This window comes from Cebus imitator, unplaced genomic scaffold (genome assembly GCF_001604975.1).
Source record: "Cebus imitator isolate Cc_AM_T3 unplaced genomic scaffold, Cebus_imitator-1.0 Scaffold522, whole genome shotgun sequence".
Taxonomy (NCBI): Eukaryota; Metazoa; Chordata; class Mammalia; order Primates; family Cebidae; genus Cebus; species Cebus imitator.
The window spans coordinates 353,115-370,738 of NW_016107837.1; the positions used below are offsets into that span (position 1 = coordinate 353,115).

Below are 17,624 nucleotides of genomic sequence, written 5' to 3' on the forward strand. Positions count from 1 at the left end.
CTAAATTGTGTATTGTTGTTAACATTTCGTCAAGCCTTTCTTCGAAGTTCTTAGTTTCTTTGCATTCGGTTAGAACAAGTTCTTCTAATTCCCTGGAGTTTCTTATCATCCACTTTTTAAAGTCTGCTTCTGCTAATGGAACACAGTCTTTCTCCGTCAAGCCTTGTTCCGTTGCTGATGAGGAACTGTGATCCCCTGTAGAGGGAGAGGCGTTCTGATTTTGGGTATTCTCAGCCTTTTTAGGCTGGTTTCTTCCCTTCGTTATAGATTTATCCATCTGTGGTCTTTATAATTACCGTCTTTATAGTTGGGTTTCTGAATGGACGTCCAACTTGTTGATTCCCAGCGCTAAAATCTGAGCAACCCACTGCGCCGGCCAAAACAGCAACGTTAAGATTGATGGTGCTTTTCTGACTCTGCACCAAGAACCGCCGCACCAAGGCAGCGGCAAAACCGCCTCGCCGGCCACAAGAGTCGCGCTGGCGACCCGTGGGGCTCCTCTGCTGGGAATCACCTGGTGCGTGAGCAGCAAAAATTGATCTGAAAGTGTGGCATCCTCTCGTTCTCTGCGCTTTCAGTGGGAGCTACAATCCTGAGCTGCTAGTAATCAGCCGTCTTGGATCTCTCTCCCACACACCTTTCAACACATACCACATAGGTGGGCTATGGGAAAACGTCCACCCAGAATTCTTACAATCGTAAGCTCTCCTGATAAACGTTTATGATTCCATTCGGACAAAATGCATGCAGATGACTTTCGGAGAAACAAAGCCAAGCCAGGTGTGACTGCAGAGCCCTGAACACCATTTTTCTTTGCGATGTGGCTCAACACACACTACAAAAGTCGTCTCCTCTCTGACATCCACTTTCAATTATGGAGTTCACAATTCATAGCACTTTACTGTGCTCTGGAGTTGTTCTCGTCACTCGGAAAATAGTGCACAGTCGCAGAAGGCCTGACTTTGAACACTGAGCAGCACTCGCCTGAAATACAATTCCTTGCAAAAGCCACCATTCCAACCCCAGCTCCCAGGCCAGAACATGAGGGGGACAGACCACCATGTCTGTAATTCACGGGCCTGCTTGCAGAGGCCTGCCTGATTCTCAGGTGCTGAGCATGTGAGTAAAACCCACATTTGTGTTCTAAGCCAAAGAAGAAAAGACATCCACAAAACACACCCCACATCCCAACACCACTTTAGAGAACGGGCTCCAGTTTATGGTATCACTGTAGGGTTTCTTCTTTCAACTGACCCATCTGAGTCAAAGAAATGCTTTCGTGGTGAAAAAGTTTAGAACAGACTTGCTGCAAACTGGAAATGCTGCTACGTTTACATTGGTGGGTCAAACTTGTAGGTTACATGTTACAACTTTTAATCCCCTAAGATTAAAAGTCTGCAGTTAGAGTTCTGCTGCACATGGCCTGGGCCCATTATTATCTCATCCAAACCAGAATCTCAGACTCACTGACTGTTTACGTCACAATTCCCATCAGATCACAGACGCGTCACTGCACAGGCTCCCCTCCCGGCCCCTCACCCCCAACACAATCCCCCTGCGGCAAACATACCTGAAGACCACACAAGTCAGTGTGCCCCAGACAACGCGACAAGGTGCGAAGATGGGGACGAGGGACTTTACCTGGGTAGAGCTGATAAGAGCCACTGTGATGCCACTTAACCAAATACTTCCAACCATGCACCGCAAACCACCCCTCTGAGTCCATACCAGGGTCAGCCGGCACAGCCCGGGCGGCCCCGAGCAAAGGCTTGGGCCCCACACAGGGACATTGTTCCTGAGCTCACTCTCCCAGGAGGGCAAATTATTGCAGTTTCTCCAGCGATCCCAGCACACAGCTGACAAAGACGGCTCTGCCCTGCCTGCGCTCAGGCTCATGGATGGGAAGCCAACAGGAGATGTCGCACGCAGCCTTGCCGGAGAGGCATGCATTATTCACAGCAGCCCTTCAGCCGCTGCTGCCACAGAGCCTGAATTATTGAAGCTGGGCAGAGCACAGCTAGGTAACCGTGCACGCGGCATAAACGCTGCAGGTGGAACCCGGCCTCCCGACATGCTACTAACTTCAGCAATTTGTGCTTTATTAAACCAGCAGTGACAAAGAAAAGCAAAGTACTTGTAAGCTTTTTGTATAGTTACGAAGTCTTTTAACTCTTATTTCCATATGCATCTTAAATTTAAAATTTTTTAGTCCCATAAATACAAAACTTTTTTTTTTCTTTTTGGGACAGTCTTGCTCTGTCGCTCAGCCTGGAGTGCAGTGGTGCAATCTCGGCTAACTGCAACCTCCGCCTCCTGGGTTCAAGCAATTCTGTCTCAGCTTCCCGAGTAGCTGGGACTACAGGTGCCCACCACCACACCCAGCTAAAAACCTATATTTTTAAAAAGCAGGTAATCACTCAGACAGCACGTTATCAGGAATATGTATTTAGTTAGGAAATAAGCAACCATACCAAACTGGACCACCTGTGAACTATAAGGAACATGTTTACATCAAAGCAAAGTATGCCAACCTGCAGACATTTCTGACATGCCCACCACATAGGTGGCCCCTTTCTGGGGTGGGGTGCCACACCCACTTCTGTTCCTCCTGCCCACAGGCCAAGGAGGGCCTGATCCCTGAGAGGATCTCCTGGGTCCTCGAGGGTTAGGAAACGTCCACTAACACCGAAGGTGAAGCCCGGCAACATTCCCTGGGGAGGGTGGGTGACACAGCCTCCGTTTTTCTAGGGCATTGCGGTCTCTGCAGCTAGGACACAAGCAGTCTGACAGCAACGCAGGAATGGGCGTGGCCATCCCACGGACACTAGTACACAAAGCTGGTGCTGGGCGGGGCTTAGTTGGAGGTGTCATTTGCTGACCCCATCTACTGACTCCTGGATGAACACTGCCACATAGGCAGCTCTAACTTGATGGTAGTTCCACTAAAAAGGCATCAAATCCAGCTCAACATTTTCCAAGAAAAAAGTCCTGAAAAGGCTGCAGAAGATGGAGCTTGGCCTCATCCAGCCCACCCTTCCATCATGTGCTTGTTGGCCTCCAGTTTCTGAGGTGCAGGAAGCCCTTCTCCACAGCTCAGAGGGTGGCCCAGGCAGGAGGTGGGGTGCAGGCTTTGAGCCCGCCTGGCCTGAGCTCTGAGCGTGGGTTCTGTGCTCGTTTCTGGCTGGCCCCTTTGGTGGGGCCCTACAATCCTGTGGGCCTCAGTCCCCGTGTCCAAGTACAGCTGGCAGAGGCTTGCAGGGCTGCCGTGAGGACCAGGAGAGTGAAGGCAGGCAAGCGGCCAAAGCCCCGACGTGAGAGCTGTCAATGCAGCTAAATGTGCTTTTGGGGGAGCCAGGACACACATCACCGAGATGCCACAGGAACCCTTGTTCACACCAAAATCACCCCTTTCCTAGGCAATGTGCACCATCCTTTTGGGGGAGCAACTTTTTATTTTGAAATAATTTCAAACTTGCAGAGAAATTACAAGGATAATAAAAGGGACCCCCATATCCATTTACCTGGATTCACCAAATGTCCGCATTCTGCCAGCTTGCTGTGTCATTCTCCCGCTTCCGCCCATTCTCCCTTCCTCTAAACACACACCCACACACACACACAACGTTTTTCCAGACTATCTGAGATCAAGTTGGAGATGGTGTGCCTCTTTGCCCCTGCACATGTCAGCGTAGAGTTCCTAAGAATGTGGACATTCCCTTTCATAACCAAGTAGTCAGGAAATGTAACAAGCCATCTTCCAATTTCATCTTTCAATTTCGTGTCCTTTCCAGCTCTTTTCCCCAGGGCAGGGTGGAACTCAGGGTGGCTGCTGCCGTGTGTCTGTGGTCTCCTTCCATCTGGAACATTCCCTAGCCTCTCTGTGGTTCTAACCCTGATGGAGGCCAGTTATTTTTAGGACTGCCCCTCAGTTTGGGCTCGGCTGATGTTTCTGTGTGACTGGCTGGAGTGCCCCAGAAGCCATGAGGTGTCCCTCCAGGACCTCCTCTGAGGAGGCGCATGGTGTCAGTTTACTGCAGGGTGGGTGATACTGGCTCTCATCACATGGCTGGGGCATGAGGTTTCCCTACTGTCGTTTCTAGGGTTCCCTGGTGATAATAAGCTTTGTGCTGAACTCCTCTGAGGCTCTGTAAGTGTCTTGCTCCCCATCAGCCCGAGTCCACTTCAGCCCCCTCTGATGGTTTCCTAGTGCATTGTTCAGCCACATTCTGCTCTAGGAGTCCCCTCCCATTACTACAAAGCCATTCACCTGCGTTAGTGTGGACTCACTGGGTCTTTGTTTTAGCCCACGGCTCATACTCCATGAAAACCTTTCTTTTTTGGAAGCTCAGTCCCTCCTTCAGGCTGGCACCTGTATCCTGCTCATGTGTCCTCATCATGCCTTGAGCACTGCCTTATTTTCTGGTGAAAAAAAAAGCAAAGCTCCAGTTTCATTCCGTGTTTTCCCCATTCCAGCCCAGGAATTAGTCTTTGTTCAGGGAACCTGACTCCCTCTACAGAAAAGATGTATTAGACACCAAAATCTGGACATGCGGGTGCTCACTGCTACTGGGGTTTCCCTGCCTCTAGCCCCACCCCAGTGGACAGAGCTGGGAAATGTAGATGCACACACACACACACACACACACACCCCACTATGTCTATTTCTCCATCCACACATCTCGCTATCAAAAGCCATCAGTTCATACTGATGCCTCCAACACCAGCCCAACACCCTGAGCACATCCTTGCTTCCTCTTCTGTCTCTGTAACTCCCTGCTGGCAGTGGGGAACTGGCCCCAGGAGCTCTGATGTGTCTGTCCCTGTGCTCAAGCCTGGCACACACAGAAAGCAGCTTAAGAACAAGTGACCCACACCCCTGCATAGACAGACCTACTTACTCACCCAGCTTAAAACCATACAATCTATTATTTAAAGCCTATCGCTTCTCGGCCTTTTGGCTAAGATCAAGTGTAGTGTATTTAAAGCCTGCACGTGTTCACCAAAATGAATTTGTGCTCCCTTTAAAACAGCCAGGCCTTGTGAACACCTGCCCTGAGGTCACTACAGTGGCAAAATCCAGTTCTAGGGAAAATCCCCACATGGACACTTATGCCCCAGGACAATCCTTCTGTCTCTGGCTGCCATCAAGTGGTTGATCACATCGTCTTGAGTATGTCTGTGCCTTGGTTTTCTCAAGGAAGAGGACTAATCTTTGCAGGGCTTGGGGCAAGTATAGACGAAGGTTCTTACACCATACGTCTAAATGCTGGAAAATTACAACAGAGGCTAACACGTTGTTAAGTAAGCTATACTCCATCTTGCTACCCTCAAACAACCCGGAAGGCCAGGTTTAATTCACAATTCTGGAACCTGCCTAAGTTCTGCACAGAAGCATTGTTGTGTAGGGAGGGCTGCCACAGCCCACAGCGCCCCCCCCGACTTCCTTAACTTCACACCCCAGCTACATACTCTTCAGTTTTATATCCAAATTTTGTCACATTACCCCACATCAATAGCCTTCTTTGGGCCTAAGAATATCTATTTCATTCCCTGGTTATCAACCAGGAGATGCTTTTCAAATTTAAAGTAATGAGGCCTTTCTTCCCAGAGAAATCCTATGGGAATCCCCGTGAGGGGCTGGCTGGCAGAGGAAGGAGGAGGTGTGGGGCAAGAACAGGTAGGGTAGGCTCAGGGCCCTGCTCTGCCTCAAGCAGCACAGGCTGCAGAGGCTGGCCCAGCTCCGCATCTCAACAAAAGCCTGCCACAACTGCAGAGCCTGCTGAGGGTTAGAAAACAGGGATTTGGAATAGCAGCTCCTCATAACAGTTTATATGCTATCAATCTCAGTCAATCAGCCCATTTTACAGATGAAGCTGCTGAGTCCAAAGACATCCATGACCTGCTTGGGCTGACAGCAGTGACTGTGCTGTGCCCAGACTCCGCATTCTTCATAGTGAGGTCCCGGTGTCCCCAGCAGCACTTCCTGTGCTCACTGTGAGTCTGGCCCCCACAGCCAGACCTCACAGCCCTGCAGAGGAGTTGCCATGCCTGGCAGGTCTCATGGACCCCTTGAGGTATGGTGTACTTCCCGCTACCTCAGAGGGCCAGAAGAAATGTGGGCCCAGACAGGAGAAATCTGAATTCTGGGTCTTTCCTGGAGTCAGTACTAGAAACGCGTGATTTATAACTCTTCTGGCAGAGCCCAGCAAAACAAACTCTCCACGTCTGAAGTGACACCAAGTCCTTCTGGAGAGTGAAATGCCAGCAGGCGGAGGTGAAATGCTGCCAGAGCCTGCAAGGCCGTGGGAGTGGGCAGAGTGGCTCCTGCAAAGAAGGTCAGTGTGGGAAGTGTTAGGCGATGTGCAAAGACCAGTGAATTGTGTCACTTGTCACTCTGAATTTTTAGGATTCTAGGCTTGCAGCTACCAACTATGACCATAAGTAGCTGGTGGACTAGAGGTCATATCTGACCACAGGGAGCCGCCGGGACTCACAGAGAAAAGACACAGAACATTTTTCAAAGATCAACCCTAACTGACTTCATTTATTATACTTATTTGAGCTGTTAAATACTTACATTACTCATTTAGTGGTTAATTCCTTTGTGAAACTGATTTACTTTATTTTGATGAATAAAATATTTATACTTTGTAAAGACATTCTTCTTTTATTCTTGTGCCAGTACCCACACATGAAGTTCAGACTTTCAGCCATGGCTTGGCCCTACCAGAGGACGCCACCCAATGCAGAAGCCCAAGGACCCCAAACGCTGACCTCATGAGGAAGACTCAAAAGTGGTCCCAAACCCTTCCCCCAAGCCGAGGTGGAGCCACCCACACAGAAAACTGAAGACAGTCCTGGGCCCTGTGCTTCAACTGGCAAGAGTCCAGGGATGGAGAGGAGGAAAGGGTGCCCTCCCCCACAGGACCGAGGCCAGAGGACCAGGCTGCAGGGAAGGAGGAGGAGTCTGAGTGTGTAAAATCATAAAGGATTCATGACATTGAGGGGCCACCCCCGTAAGCCAAAAAGAGGTAACACGAGGCAAAGAAAAAGGCCTGTTTTACACATTGGGGCAGACAGTGAACGCTTTGCTTTTAGCCTCGGCGGCCATATCGATGGGATCCGCTAGGACTGTGATGACTTCACAGAATTTTAATAATAAATATAACATGTTGGATGTTATAAAAACTAAACACAATGCAATGCATATACCTTTTATATGACTTCCAACATAAGACAATCAAACTTAAAAAGTCATTTGTCCTAAACTGGGGTTCCAAAAATCTGGTCTCCATGCTGGTCCCGTGTCCCCTGGCCCAGAGAGGTGGGCAGCACTCACGGACTCCAGGGCCTGCTGCCTGTGGTCTGGCCCGTTCCCAGGGGTGGAGCTGGGGCTCGGGGGGCCACCTCTGGAGACTGTTCCTCCTTGCCGACTGTAGAAAGGCTCTGCAAAGCCCTGGACTTGTACACAGCAGGAGATGAGGCTGAGGTGGGGCTCTGCTCCACGGGGGACCCAGCCATTCCCTCAATTCTCTTCCTAAAACAGGATGGGCAAGTTAAAGGTGAGCCCGCGGTAAATGAGGCCACCGCCTCCTTCTCAAGGATTCACAGATGCTGACTGGATGTCTGCTGTATGGCAAGCTGTGTTCTAGCAGCTGGATCCCCAGCCTGGTTTTACCTAGCCCAGAGTGTGGTGGTTCACGGCGTGGTTCCAATGTTATACTGCTTGGATCTGAGTCAGAGCTCTGCTCCTTCCTTGCTGGGCAAGACACTCCACCCCTCTGTAACACCACAGTAAACAGTGCCCTGACTTCACAGGGATAGCATGAGAACTCCCCTCCTTACCAAGTAACTTAGGAGTTACTTAACTTTCCTATAAAACTGGGATAATAACTATGAATAGAAGCTGACATGACAGGAATATGGTGACAAACAGTGTGAGCCACATTGCAGGCATCCAATAATATTGTCTGACTAAGTGGGTCGCTTGTCCCAAGTAATAGCTCACGAGAGACCACAGGCTGAAAGGTATATAAACTGACATTATGACACATAATTCATCAAATATGTTCTTTCTTGAAAAATGGAAATATAAATCTAAAATCCCTACTGAGCTTGTCATCTAAAATTCTGGTCCTATATTCCCTCTCAAAGAAAATCCTTCTTCTTAATTTGATATTGATCCTTCCAGTATTTTTTATACTTTTACCAACATCCATATGCTCCCATAGAAATCCTGTTTTGTTTAGGAAAGCCACTCATGTTAGCTCACTGAACTCTGCCAGTTTTCAAAGCTGGGCCTGGCCATGAGATACGCTTTCAGTTTTGTATAATAGTTAATAGCATTATTTGCACATGATGGTTATTTATCTTTTTTCTTCCCAAGTTTTAATACTCTTTTTCTTGTCATGTAGTGCTGGCCAGAATCTACAATACAATGTTAAACAGTCACTGAGATAAAGAACAACCTTGCCTATTCCTGGCTCTAATGGGATTCTTCTAATATATATGCTGTTATTGATAGTATAATACTATCATTAATAGTATATATGTTATACTTAATGTATTCTCTTAAGCATAACTTTAAAAAAAAATGAGTGCTTTTCTTCAGTAATTCTATTAGATGCTCCTTTGGCCTCTAGTGTGGTAATAATATGATTTTCCTCCTTTAATCTATTAATTTAACACAATCTGTTGTTTTATTCACGAATGTATCCCCAGTTCCTAGAAGAGTTTTTTGAAGTGAGAGCCCCCCAAAATCACTGTTGAATGAACAGTGGCATTAATGGAAAATTCCCTAATGGTGAACTATCTTTGCATTTCTTGTGTAAACCAAACTTCTCAAGGATGCATTTAAAAATGCTACTGGATTTGATTTGCTAATATTTATTTAGGAACTTCTATATTTACTCATAAGTGAAACTGGCCAATAACTTAAGTCTTCTGTGCCATCTTTCTCCAGTGTTGGTATCAGGAATATACCAGCCTTGTAAACTGGGTTGAGAAGCTTCCCATCTTCTATGTCCTGTGTAGAGATAATATTAAGTTGGAAATGTTTGTTGCCCTCCTTGTGGAAGATCATTCAGGGCCTGCATACTGACATCAGGCTGGGCCATGTGTTGTGCTTTGGCCAATGAATGTGAAACAGTATGGCTAGGTGCCATGACCTGTTTCTCCCTGCTTTTCCCTCTGCCACAAGGCCTGCAGTGCCCCATTTAGGAACCACTCCAATTGCCTGGCTCCTGGAGGAAAACAGAAGAAAAACAAAGCCAAGCTGCAGTAGGCATGTCACATAGTGTAAGAAATCAGCTTTTGCCTTGTTAAATCCATCAGGACTTTTGGTGTTATTTGTTATTGCAACATTACTTAGCCTAAGCTGACTGATACACTCACCTGTATATTGGTTTATGCATGGTGCCTTATCGGGGGGTTAGATCTTTGAATTCCAAATCATTTTTGCCTATGTTGATATGTCTAATCAGTTTCTACTTCTTAGGCCAACGTTGATTACTTTATTTTCCTAAAGGCTGTCTGGTTAATCTGGGTATGTACAGTACAAAGTGGCTAATGAAATTGTCCTATAGTGTTACCTCTTAGTCTCTAACTGTACTTAGGACCTGTTTTTCATTCTTCAATGTTATCTTTGTCCTCTTCCTCTTTTTCCTATTTTGTAGAGACAGCATTTTGCCATGTTACCCAGGCTGGTCTCAAATTCCTGGGCTCAAGCAATCCTCCTGCGTCAGCTTCCCGAAGTGCTGAGACTACAGGCATAAGCCACTGTTCCTGACTTCCCTCTTTTTCTTGATTATACTTTTGATCATACTTTTAGTTATATACTGTTTGTTTTCTATTTTGATAATTTCTGCTTTTATCTTCATTTCCTTAGTCTTAATTTGCATTTATTTCTTTTCTTCTCTATGTTCTTATGTTGAAAATTTATTTCCTATATTTTCAAACATTTTTTCTAATATATGCATTCAATGCTACAGTTTTTTCACTGAAAATAACTTTGGCTATATTCTACTGGTGTTGATGTGTAGTACTAGAATTGTAAATGGTTATGGTTCTAAATTATATGATAATTTCCATTTTAATTTCTTCCTTGACCCATGGATTGTTTAGAAGTATGGTTTTAAACTTTCAAATGTATGAATTCTTTTTTGTTATCATCTTATGATTGACTTCTATTCAATTACACTGCTGTCAGGAGATATTCTCTGTATGCTATAACTGTTTTTTTTAATTTGTAGCAACTGCATGTGCAGCATATAGTATGCCACAACTTTAGTAAATGTTCTATGTACTTTTGAAAAAAAGTGTATTTTCTATTGGGTACAAAGCTCTCTATGTGTCTGTTAGGTTGAATTTGTTCATTTTTCCCTTCACATACTTTGTCATCTTACTATTTTATTATCAGCCTGATCTCTCAGTTTCTGAAAAAGGCGTGTTACAATCCCCCCTAGGAGTACTTACCCACGTTGATACCATGCCATTTGCTTCTGCTCTGCAAATGGAATGCTACTTTAGGTGTGCCCTGTCTTCCTTGTTCTTTTATTCTTTTTCACTTTGTCTGATATTAATATTGTTATGCCAGTTCTCCTTTTTCTTAATATTGCCTGTTATATCTTCTCATCTAGTTGTTTTCAATCTTCTTTTGTTGCTTATTGTTGTTTGTTTGTTTTGAGAAGGTTGTCAAACTATATTGACCAGGCTGGTCTCGAACTTTTGGCCCGAAGTGAAGTGAGCCTCCTGCCTCAGCTTCCCAAGCATTCCCTATAATCCACACCTAGGATCATAGGTGTGCACCACCATGCCCAGTTCAACCTTCCTTATTTTAAAACTCAGTTTTCAACAATCGAAGTGGAGAGTTTTTCTCCCCTGATGCTCTTTGTCTTCTGTTGATCTTGTAACCTTCTTCAGGACCTCTTGGGTTCTTTTCTCTATCCAGTCCCTCTAAACAATGTTGTTCATTTCCGGGGGTCAATTATATTGGAAATGCAATTAAAACAACATTAGGAATACTACGAGTAATGGCAGCTATCATTTATATAACTCCTTACTATGTACCAGGTATTGTCCTATGTATTTCACATATATTAAATCGTTTGATATCCTAAGAACTTTGTAAGATGGGCCCTACTATTATTCCCATTTTACAGATGAGAGAAATGAGACCCACAGCTAAGAAGTAGCAGAACTGGGATGTAAACCTAAATAATTTGGCTCCAGGGGCCATGCTCTGAATTGTTCTATGTCCCATTGCTTCTCAAACCACTTCCCCAGTGTCGTCTGGTTTCCCACGTATCTTACGGGTTTGAGACTCACCTTTTCTGCACGCTCTCTGATTACTCAAGTTTACCAAGGCACTGAATTTCACTGAATTGCTGATGACTCCCAGATTTCTACTTCCGGGCCCAATCACTTTTCTGCATTCTGTACTCATTTATCCAACTGTCTACACAATATCTCCACTGAGTTTTGAATAAACATCTCAAAACTCACATGTCCGAAGCAGAACTCTTGGTAATCGCCCCACTGTCTGCTCCTCCCCACCCTAGTCTTTCCCACCTCTGCAAACACCACCAATCCTCCAAGCTACCTGAGGCAAAACCCCAAGGTTAGTCTTGGGACCCCTCTCGCCTCGTTCCACTCTTCCCCCAACAGACATGTGTATACACAGCCACTCTCTCGTGCATTCCTGACAATCTCCTGGCTGCCATCTCAGCTTTTTCCTGATTCTTCCTATCTTCCCAAACTCATATGAGGATTAATCCTGACCCATCTTTCAGGTCTCAGCTCTGCTCGGCCACCCTAACCACAGGGTGGGCTCTGACCTGACCATGCATTCGCACAGTTCCTTCTTCTTCTATCGCAGCCAGTGTGGCATCCCACCACAGCCCACGTCGGCACAGAGGCACACAGGGCCTTCCCACTGGCTTCTCTGATGCAACCAGTCCCTTTTATCAAGTCCTTGCAAGGCCTGGTGTGTCCCAGGTGCTCCTTCACCTTCTTTTGAACAGGAGTCTTTTTTGAGGGTGACGCATTAGCCTGAAATCATCTCCACTAATGCTGGTGTTAGATACTTATAGAGGTCATTCATCCAGAAGAGATGGTTTTTAAAAAGCAAACTAACCCAGATTTAGCATTTATTCCTGGGGGGGATGACTTCAAGGCTTTGAGAGCAAGAGTGAGTGACTACATAATGAAGATCACATATGTATAATTATAGCAATTAAAAAAAAAAACCCAATAGTCAAAATGTCAATGGCTGCTTATGGCTTGTGATAACATTTCCAGGAAAAGCATCAACACAGATTCCAGAAGTGCTATGTCTCAACCAGCTTGGACGGAAGTGAAGATGACTCTGGAAAGCTGCCAGTGACTTGAAAATTGCCTCCAAAATATATAAGGAAATGCAAGGGCCAGGAGTAACCAAGGCAATCTTAAAGACAAGCAAAGTGAAGACTAAGGCACTAGATAGCCAAGTGCCAGGGATGATAATTATGACATTAAGTCTTGATCGAATGATAGACAAACAGACCAATGGAACAGAATACAGAGGCCATAAACAGACCACAAATATGTGATTACCTGATACAGATGCTGCTTCAAGTTAGAGAGAAGGATCATCTTTTCATTACATGGAGCTGGGACAACTGAATACCACATAGAAAAAAATGAATCTTACCCCTACCTCACACCATACACAAAAACATCAATTCCACATGAATCAGAGATTTAAATGTTGAAGATAAAACGAACTAGATTTATCTTCATGGTCTTTGGAAGGGCAAAGCCTGCTCTAAAAGGACATAAGCTTACTCTAAAGGGGAAATGATAAACTGGATTATATTAAGAACTTTCAGTCATCAAAAGACACCACTAAGAGGATGAACAGGTAAGCTATAGAAGAGCTTAACTGCATACGTAAATCCAACATAAACACATAAATCCAAAACACAAGGTATATCTAATACAGCCAGCCCTCCACACGCACAGTTCTGCATCCACAGATTCAACCATGTATGGAAAATATTTGGGAAAATATCTGGAAAAAAAGTTAAAAATAACAATACAACAAAAATACAAATAATACAGTATAACAACTATTTACACAGCATTTACATGGTATTAGCTGTTATCAGCAATCTAGAAAAGATTTAAAGTATGCAGGAAGGTGTGCATATGTTATATGCAAACACTACACTGTTTTATATCAGGGACTCAAGCATCTGCAGATTTTGGTATCCTCAGGGGGTCTTGGAATCAATTCCCTACAGATACTAAGGGAAAACTATACATAAATTCACCATAAAATCATTCCCAGAAGATATTTTTTAAATGTTCTATAAATCAACAAGGAAAGGCAGATAACCTATCAGAAAAATAAGCAAAAGTCTTGAAAAAGCACTTCACAAAATAAGATATTCAAATGACCAAAAATACACGAAAAGGTGATCAATTCATAGTCATCAGGGGACTGGGAACTAAAACTATTAATACAATCAACACCCCAGGTATGTGGCTACAGGGAAAGTGTTGAGAGGATGTCGAACATCTAGAATTCTGGTCAATGTGGACACGGTAAAACTGTTTGGAGATTGGCAGTATTTACTATCAGAGCAGAAATGTGTGGAGATGTCCACGCAAAAGACCTATACAAGTATGTTATATGGCACAATCTGTAATGGCTGGAAGTCAGAACCAATTGATGTCATCAAGAGAAGAATGGAGGAACAATGCTGTATTTGCAGCATCGACAGTCCACAGCAAGGAGAGTAAACAGCTCCTGATAGACACACAGGTGCAAAACGCACCATCCTATGTTAAATAAAGGAAGCTAGACACTAAAGAGCATACACTGCATCTTTTTTTTTCGAGATGAAGTCTCACTCTGTTACCCAGGCTGGATGGAGCTCAGTGGCACGATCTCACTGCAATCTCTGCCTACTGCAACCTTCACCTCCCAGGTTCAAGAGATTCTCCTGCCTCAGCTACCCTAATAGCTGGGATTACAGGTGTGCGGCACCACATCCGGCTATTTTTTTTTTTTGTATTTTGGTAGAGATGGAGTTTTGCTATGTTGTCCAGGCTGGTCCTGAACTCCTGGCCTCAGGGGATCCACCTGTCTCAACCTCTCAAATTGTTGGGATTACAGGTGTGAACCAACGTGCCCTGTCAGTCTTTTTTTTTTTTTTTTAAGTTTGAAAACAGGCAACAGCAGTCAGGTGAGTGGTCCCTTCTGGGGTTGGTGACTGAGGACCTGCAGGGGTACCTGGGATGCTGGTGATGTTCTGTCTCTCAGTCTGAGTGCTGATAACACAGATGTGTTCATTCTATGAAAATCTCTCAAAACTGCACATTGGCGGTGTACGTCTTTTCAGTGTGTAAGTTATTCTTCAATACAGTTTTCATTACTTGAAAAACAATTGCAATAAAAATGCATCTGAAGGGTTTAAATAAAATAATGTCATGAAATGTGAGAATAGAGTCACCTTTCTACATCAGTATCATCGAATATAAAATGCAATTTTGCATAATGAAATAAATTGAGTATTCTCATTAGATATTTGTTATTTACATTCCTTTCTAGATTTGTTATTTACATTTCATACATTCAGCCCAGCATGGTAGCTCATGCCTGAAATCTCAGCACTTTGGGAGGCCAAAGTGGGCCTATCCCCTGAGGTCAGGGGTTCAAGACCAGCCTGGCCAACATGGTGAAACGCTGCCTCTACTAAAAATACAAAAATTGGCCAGGTGTGGTTGTGTATATCTGCAATTCCAGCTACTTGAGAGACTGAGGCACAAGAATCACTTAAACCCAAGAGGCAGAGGTTGGAGTGAGTCGAGATTGTGCCACTGCATTCCCGCCTGGGCAACAGAGCAAGACTCCATCTCAAAAAAAAAAAAAAAAAAAAGATGCACTGAAGGAGCAGACAGATGAAATGCCGTGGAAGGGCACCACATTCAGAGTGAAGCTGGCAGGAAGGGTCAGTCGCAGGTGCTTTGGGGGCCGGGCAGAGGCTTGGTCTCTGTACCTCACATGGGGAGCCAGCCAGGCCAAGTCCAACCTGGGCTGGGCACCTTCCTCCCCAAATTCCAGCCATTTACCCACAGTGCATCCTTATTCTTAAAGATACATCATCACTGGCATCAGGGACTTGAGCTTGATTAATATGAACTGATTCAAATGAATGTCATTTTAAAGCTGAGAAAACAGTAAATTATGCCAGGATTCTCAGATCTGGCACTCTTGACACTTTAAAACATTTGTGTAAAGGCTTATCATCATCACAGACCCATGACAATGACCAGAGATTTGCAGTTAGTAGAACGCTACAAGGAGGCTTATGGCCAGCTCTCAGAACATAGCCCCATCATTTCTGTTCACGGCACGCTCATTCACCTGAGGACCCAATTCCTTCCTGACCAATAAGTAAGCTACTCAAAGCCCCAGGGAGTGAGCCCCACAGACAAGAAACAAACACACAGACGCGGCCGACCTAAATCACACACACCGTCAGCGAGATGGACCTGGCCAACCCCTGCGCTCCTGGCCACATCCCTATCCAGGTCCCTGAGTTTCCAGGAACAGACAGCAGTGGCAACAGCCCCGAACTGTGTGGCCGGCAAGGGCAAGGCTGGTACCCACTACAAGGGTCAGAACTTGGCCCCTGCTCAGGGACCAAACTCAAAGCCTTGCAGGCAGGCTGCCCTCCCAGGATCCCAGCTATCACTGTTGACAGGAGCCACATGGCACCCACCTGACAGGGCTGCGGCAGGGATCAGATGAATTAAAAGATGTGGTGCGCCTGGCCATGCACTGCTCAGGAAATGCTGCTGCCACCACCAATCCCGGGAGAGCCACTGAATCAGATGCACTCATGCCCCTGCTGCCTCTCTGCAGGCCAGGAGTCCCTCCAAAGAGGCAAGCTACCCCAAATTTTCTCCTATCAACCAAGGGACCCCTGTCGGAGCCCTGCTCTGTTTCCTGGAGGTGGCTGAGTGGGGCTGGGTGGAGCTGCTGAAGATGAGCAAGGCTGAGCATCCGCAGCTCCAGAAGGCAGAGCTCGGCTATGACCCCTGACAGCCACAAAAGATTGATGCCTGATGTATACAGGGCAACACTTCATGATTTCATCTCACAACCTAATTCCGACGCTCTGACTTTTTAGTGCTGAACACTTGATGAAGTCCATCAGAATCTTACAGAAATGAGAAGGTGATTGACGCGTACTGGGACCAGGCTGAGGTGTTTGCTCCTTCACTGGCTGCTTCCCGTGCCCAGTACAGTGCTGGCCTCAGATGCTCCAGGGACAAGCATCCTCAGATGCTCCAGGGACGGGCCTGGGGAAAGGAGAACCTGCTCTTTCTGGGTTGTGAGGCAACTTCTGGGAAATCAGTGAAGCTCTTTGTGCAAGGTGCCATCATGACCTGAGTTTTGTTCTGAACTTTCTAGACCACATCCACAAGTAAGGTGGCTGGAACTGCAGGTGCCGGAGAGAGCTAGAGGGAGAGCGCCCAGAGACCTCACAGGAGCCTCCGTCTGTGGCTGAGTCCTAAGCTGTGTATGCGCAGCGAGACCCCATAGATTAGCCGGGGGCTGCAGCCGGAATAGCTGCCAGAACTCACACAGGGTCGGGAGGTTTCCAAGTTCCAGCTGGTTCTGGGTGAATCCCCAGCTTTCAGAGGCATCCCCACATGTAGCTTAACAAACCTCTGTATTTTTTAAAGGAAGACAACAAAACGCAGCACTCAGTCAAGAACTGCCAGACAAATGAATACTCAGAAAAATGTGCCCCATAACCAGGAGAAAAGTCAGCCAATAAAGGGACCCAGAAAGACAGAGATGATAGCATTGGCATCTAAGGGCTTTATAGGTCTTATAAATACACCAACATTTTTGGGGTTTTTGTTTTGTTTTGTTTTTGAGACAGAGTCTCCACTCTGCCCCCCAGGCTAGAGCGCAGTGGCACAATCTCAGCTCACTGCAACCTCTGCCTCCTAAATTCAAATGATTCTCCTGCCTCAGCCTCCTGAGTAGCTGGGATTACAGGTGCCCACCACCATGCCCAGCTAATTTTTGGATTTTCAGTAGATACGGGGTTTCACTATGTTGGCCAGGGTGGTCTCAAACTCCTGACCTCAGATGATCCGCCTGCCTCGATCTCCCAAGTACTGGGATTACAGGTGTGAGCCACTGCGCCTAGCCAACATGTTTGGGGTTTTAAAGGAAAAAGTAAAGAGAATCAGCAGAGAGAAATGGAAAAAGCAGAAGGAACTGCTAAAGATGAAAACGAGGTCTCTAAAGTGATGGGCTCACTGGCAGGAATTCCATCACGGCGAAGGGCGGGGGGTGGCAGGGGGAAGGGCGGGGGCGGGAATGAGCAGCATATTTGACACTACAGAGTGCAGATCAGTGAACTTAAGGACGCAGCGAAAGACACCATGAAACGGCAAGCATGCAGGGGACACAGACCTGAAAATGAAAGGGCCTCCATGACCCAAAGGAACAATCAGGTGGCCTAATATGTTTAGAGTCTCAAAAGTGGGACGCATGAAAAAATATCTGAACACCAACAAATCCCAAACACAACAGACACAGAAAAACCAATCCGAGA

At 45.8% G+C, this 17,624-nt stretch overlaps 1 protein-coding gene across 6 annotated transcripts in view; it reads right to left on the bottom strand.

Annotated features, from left to right (window-relative positions):
- The window catches only part of RGS12 (regulator of G protein signaling 12), a 162,089-nt gene that overhangs the window by 35,462 nt on the left and 109,003 nt on the right, over positions 1-17,624 (bottom strand). Inside the window, exon 1 of one of the 6 annotated variants that reach the window (XM_037733415.1) lies at positions 1,642-1,936. The exons of the other annotated variants lie outside the window; for them this stretch is intronic. Within the exon in view, the coding sequence (XP_037589343.1) occupies positions 1,642-1,726 (85 nt within the window). The 5' untranslated portion in view covers positions 1,727-1,936. Of the gene's footprint in view, positions 1-1,641; positions 1,937-17,624 lie in introns of those variants that run through there. 6 annotated transcript variants of the gene reach the window in all.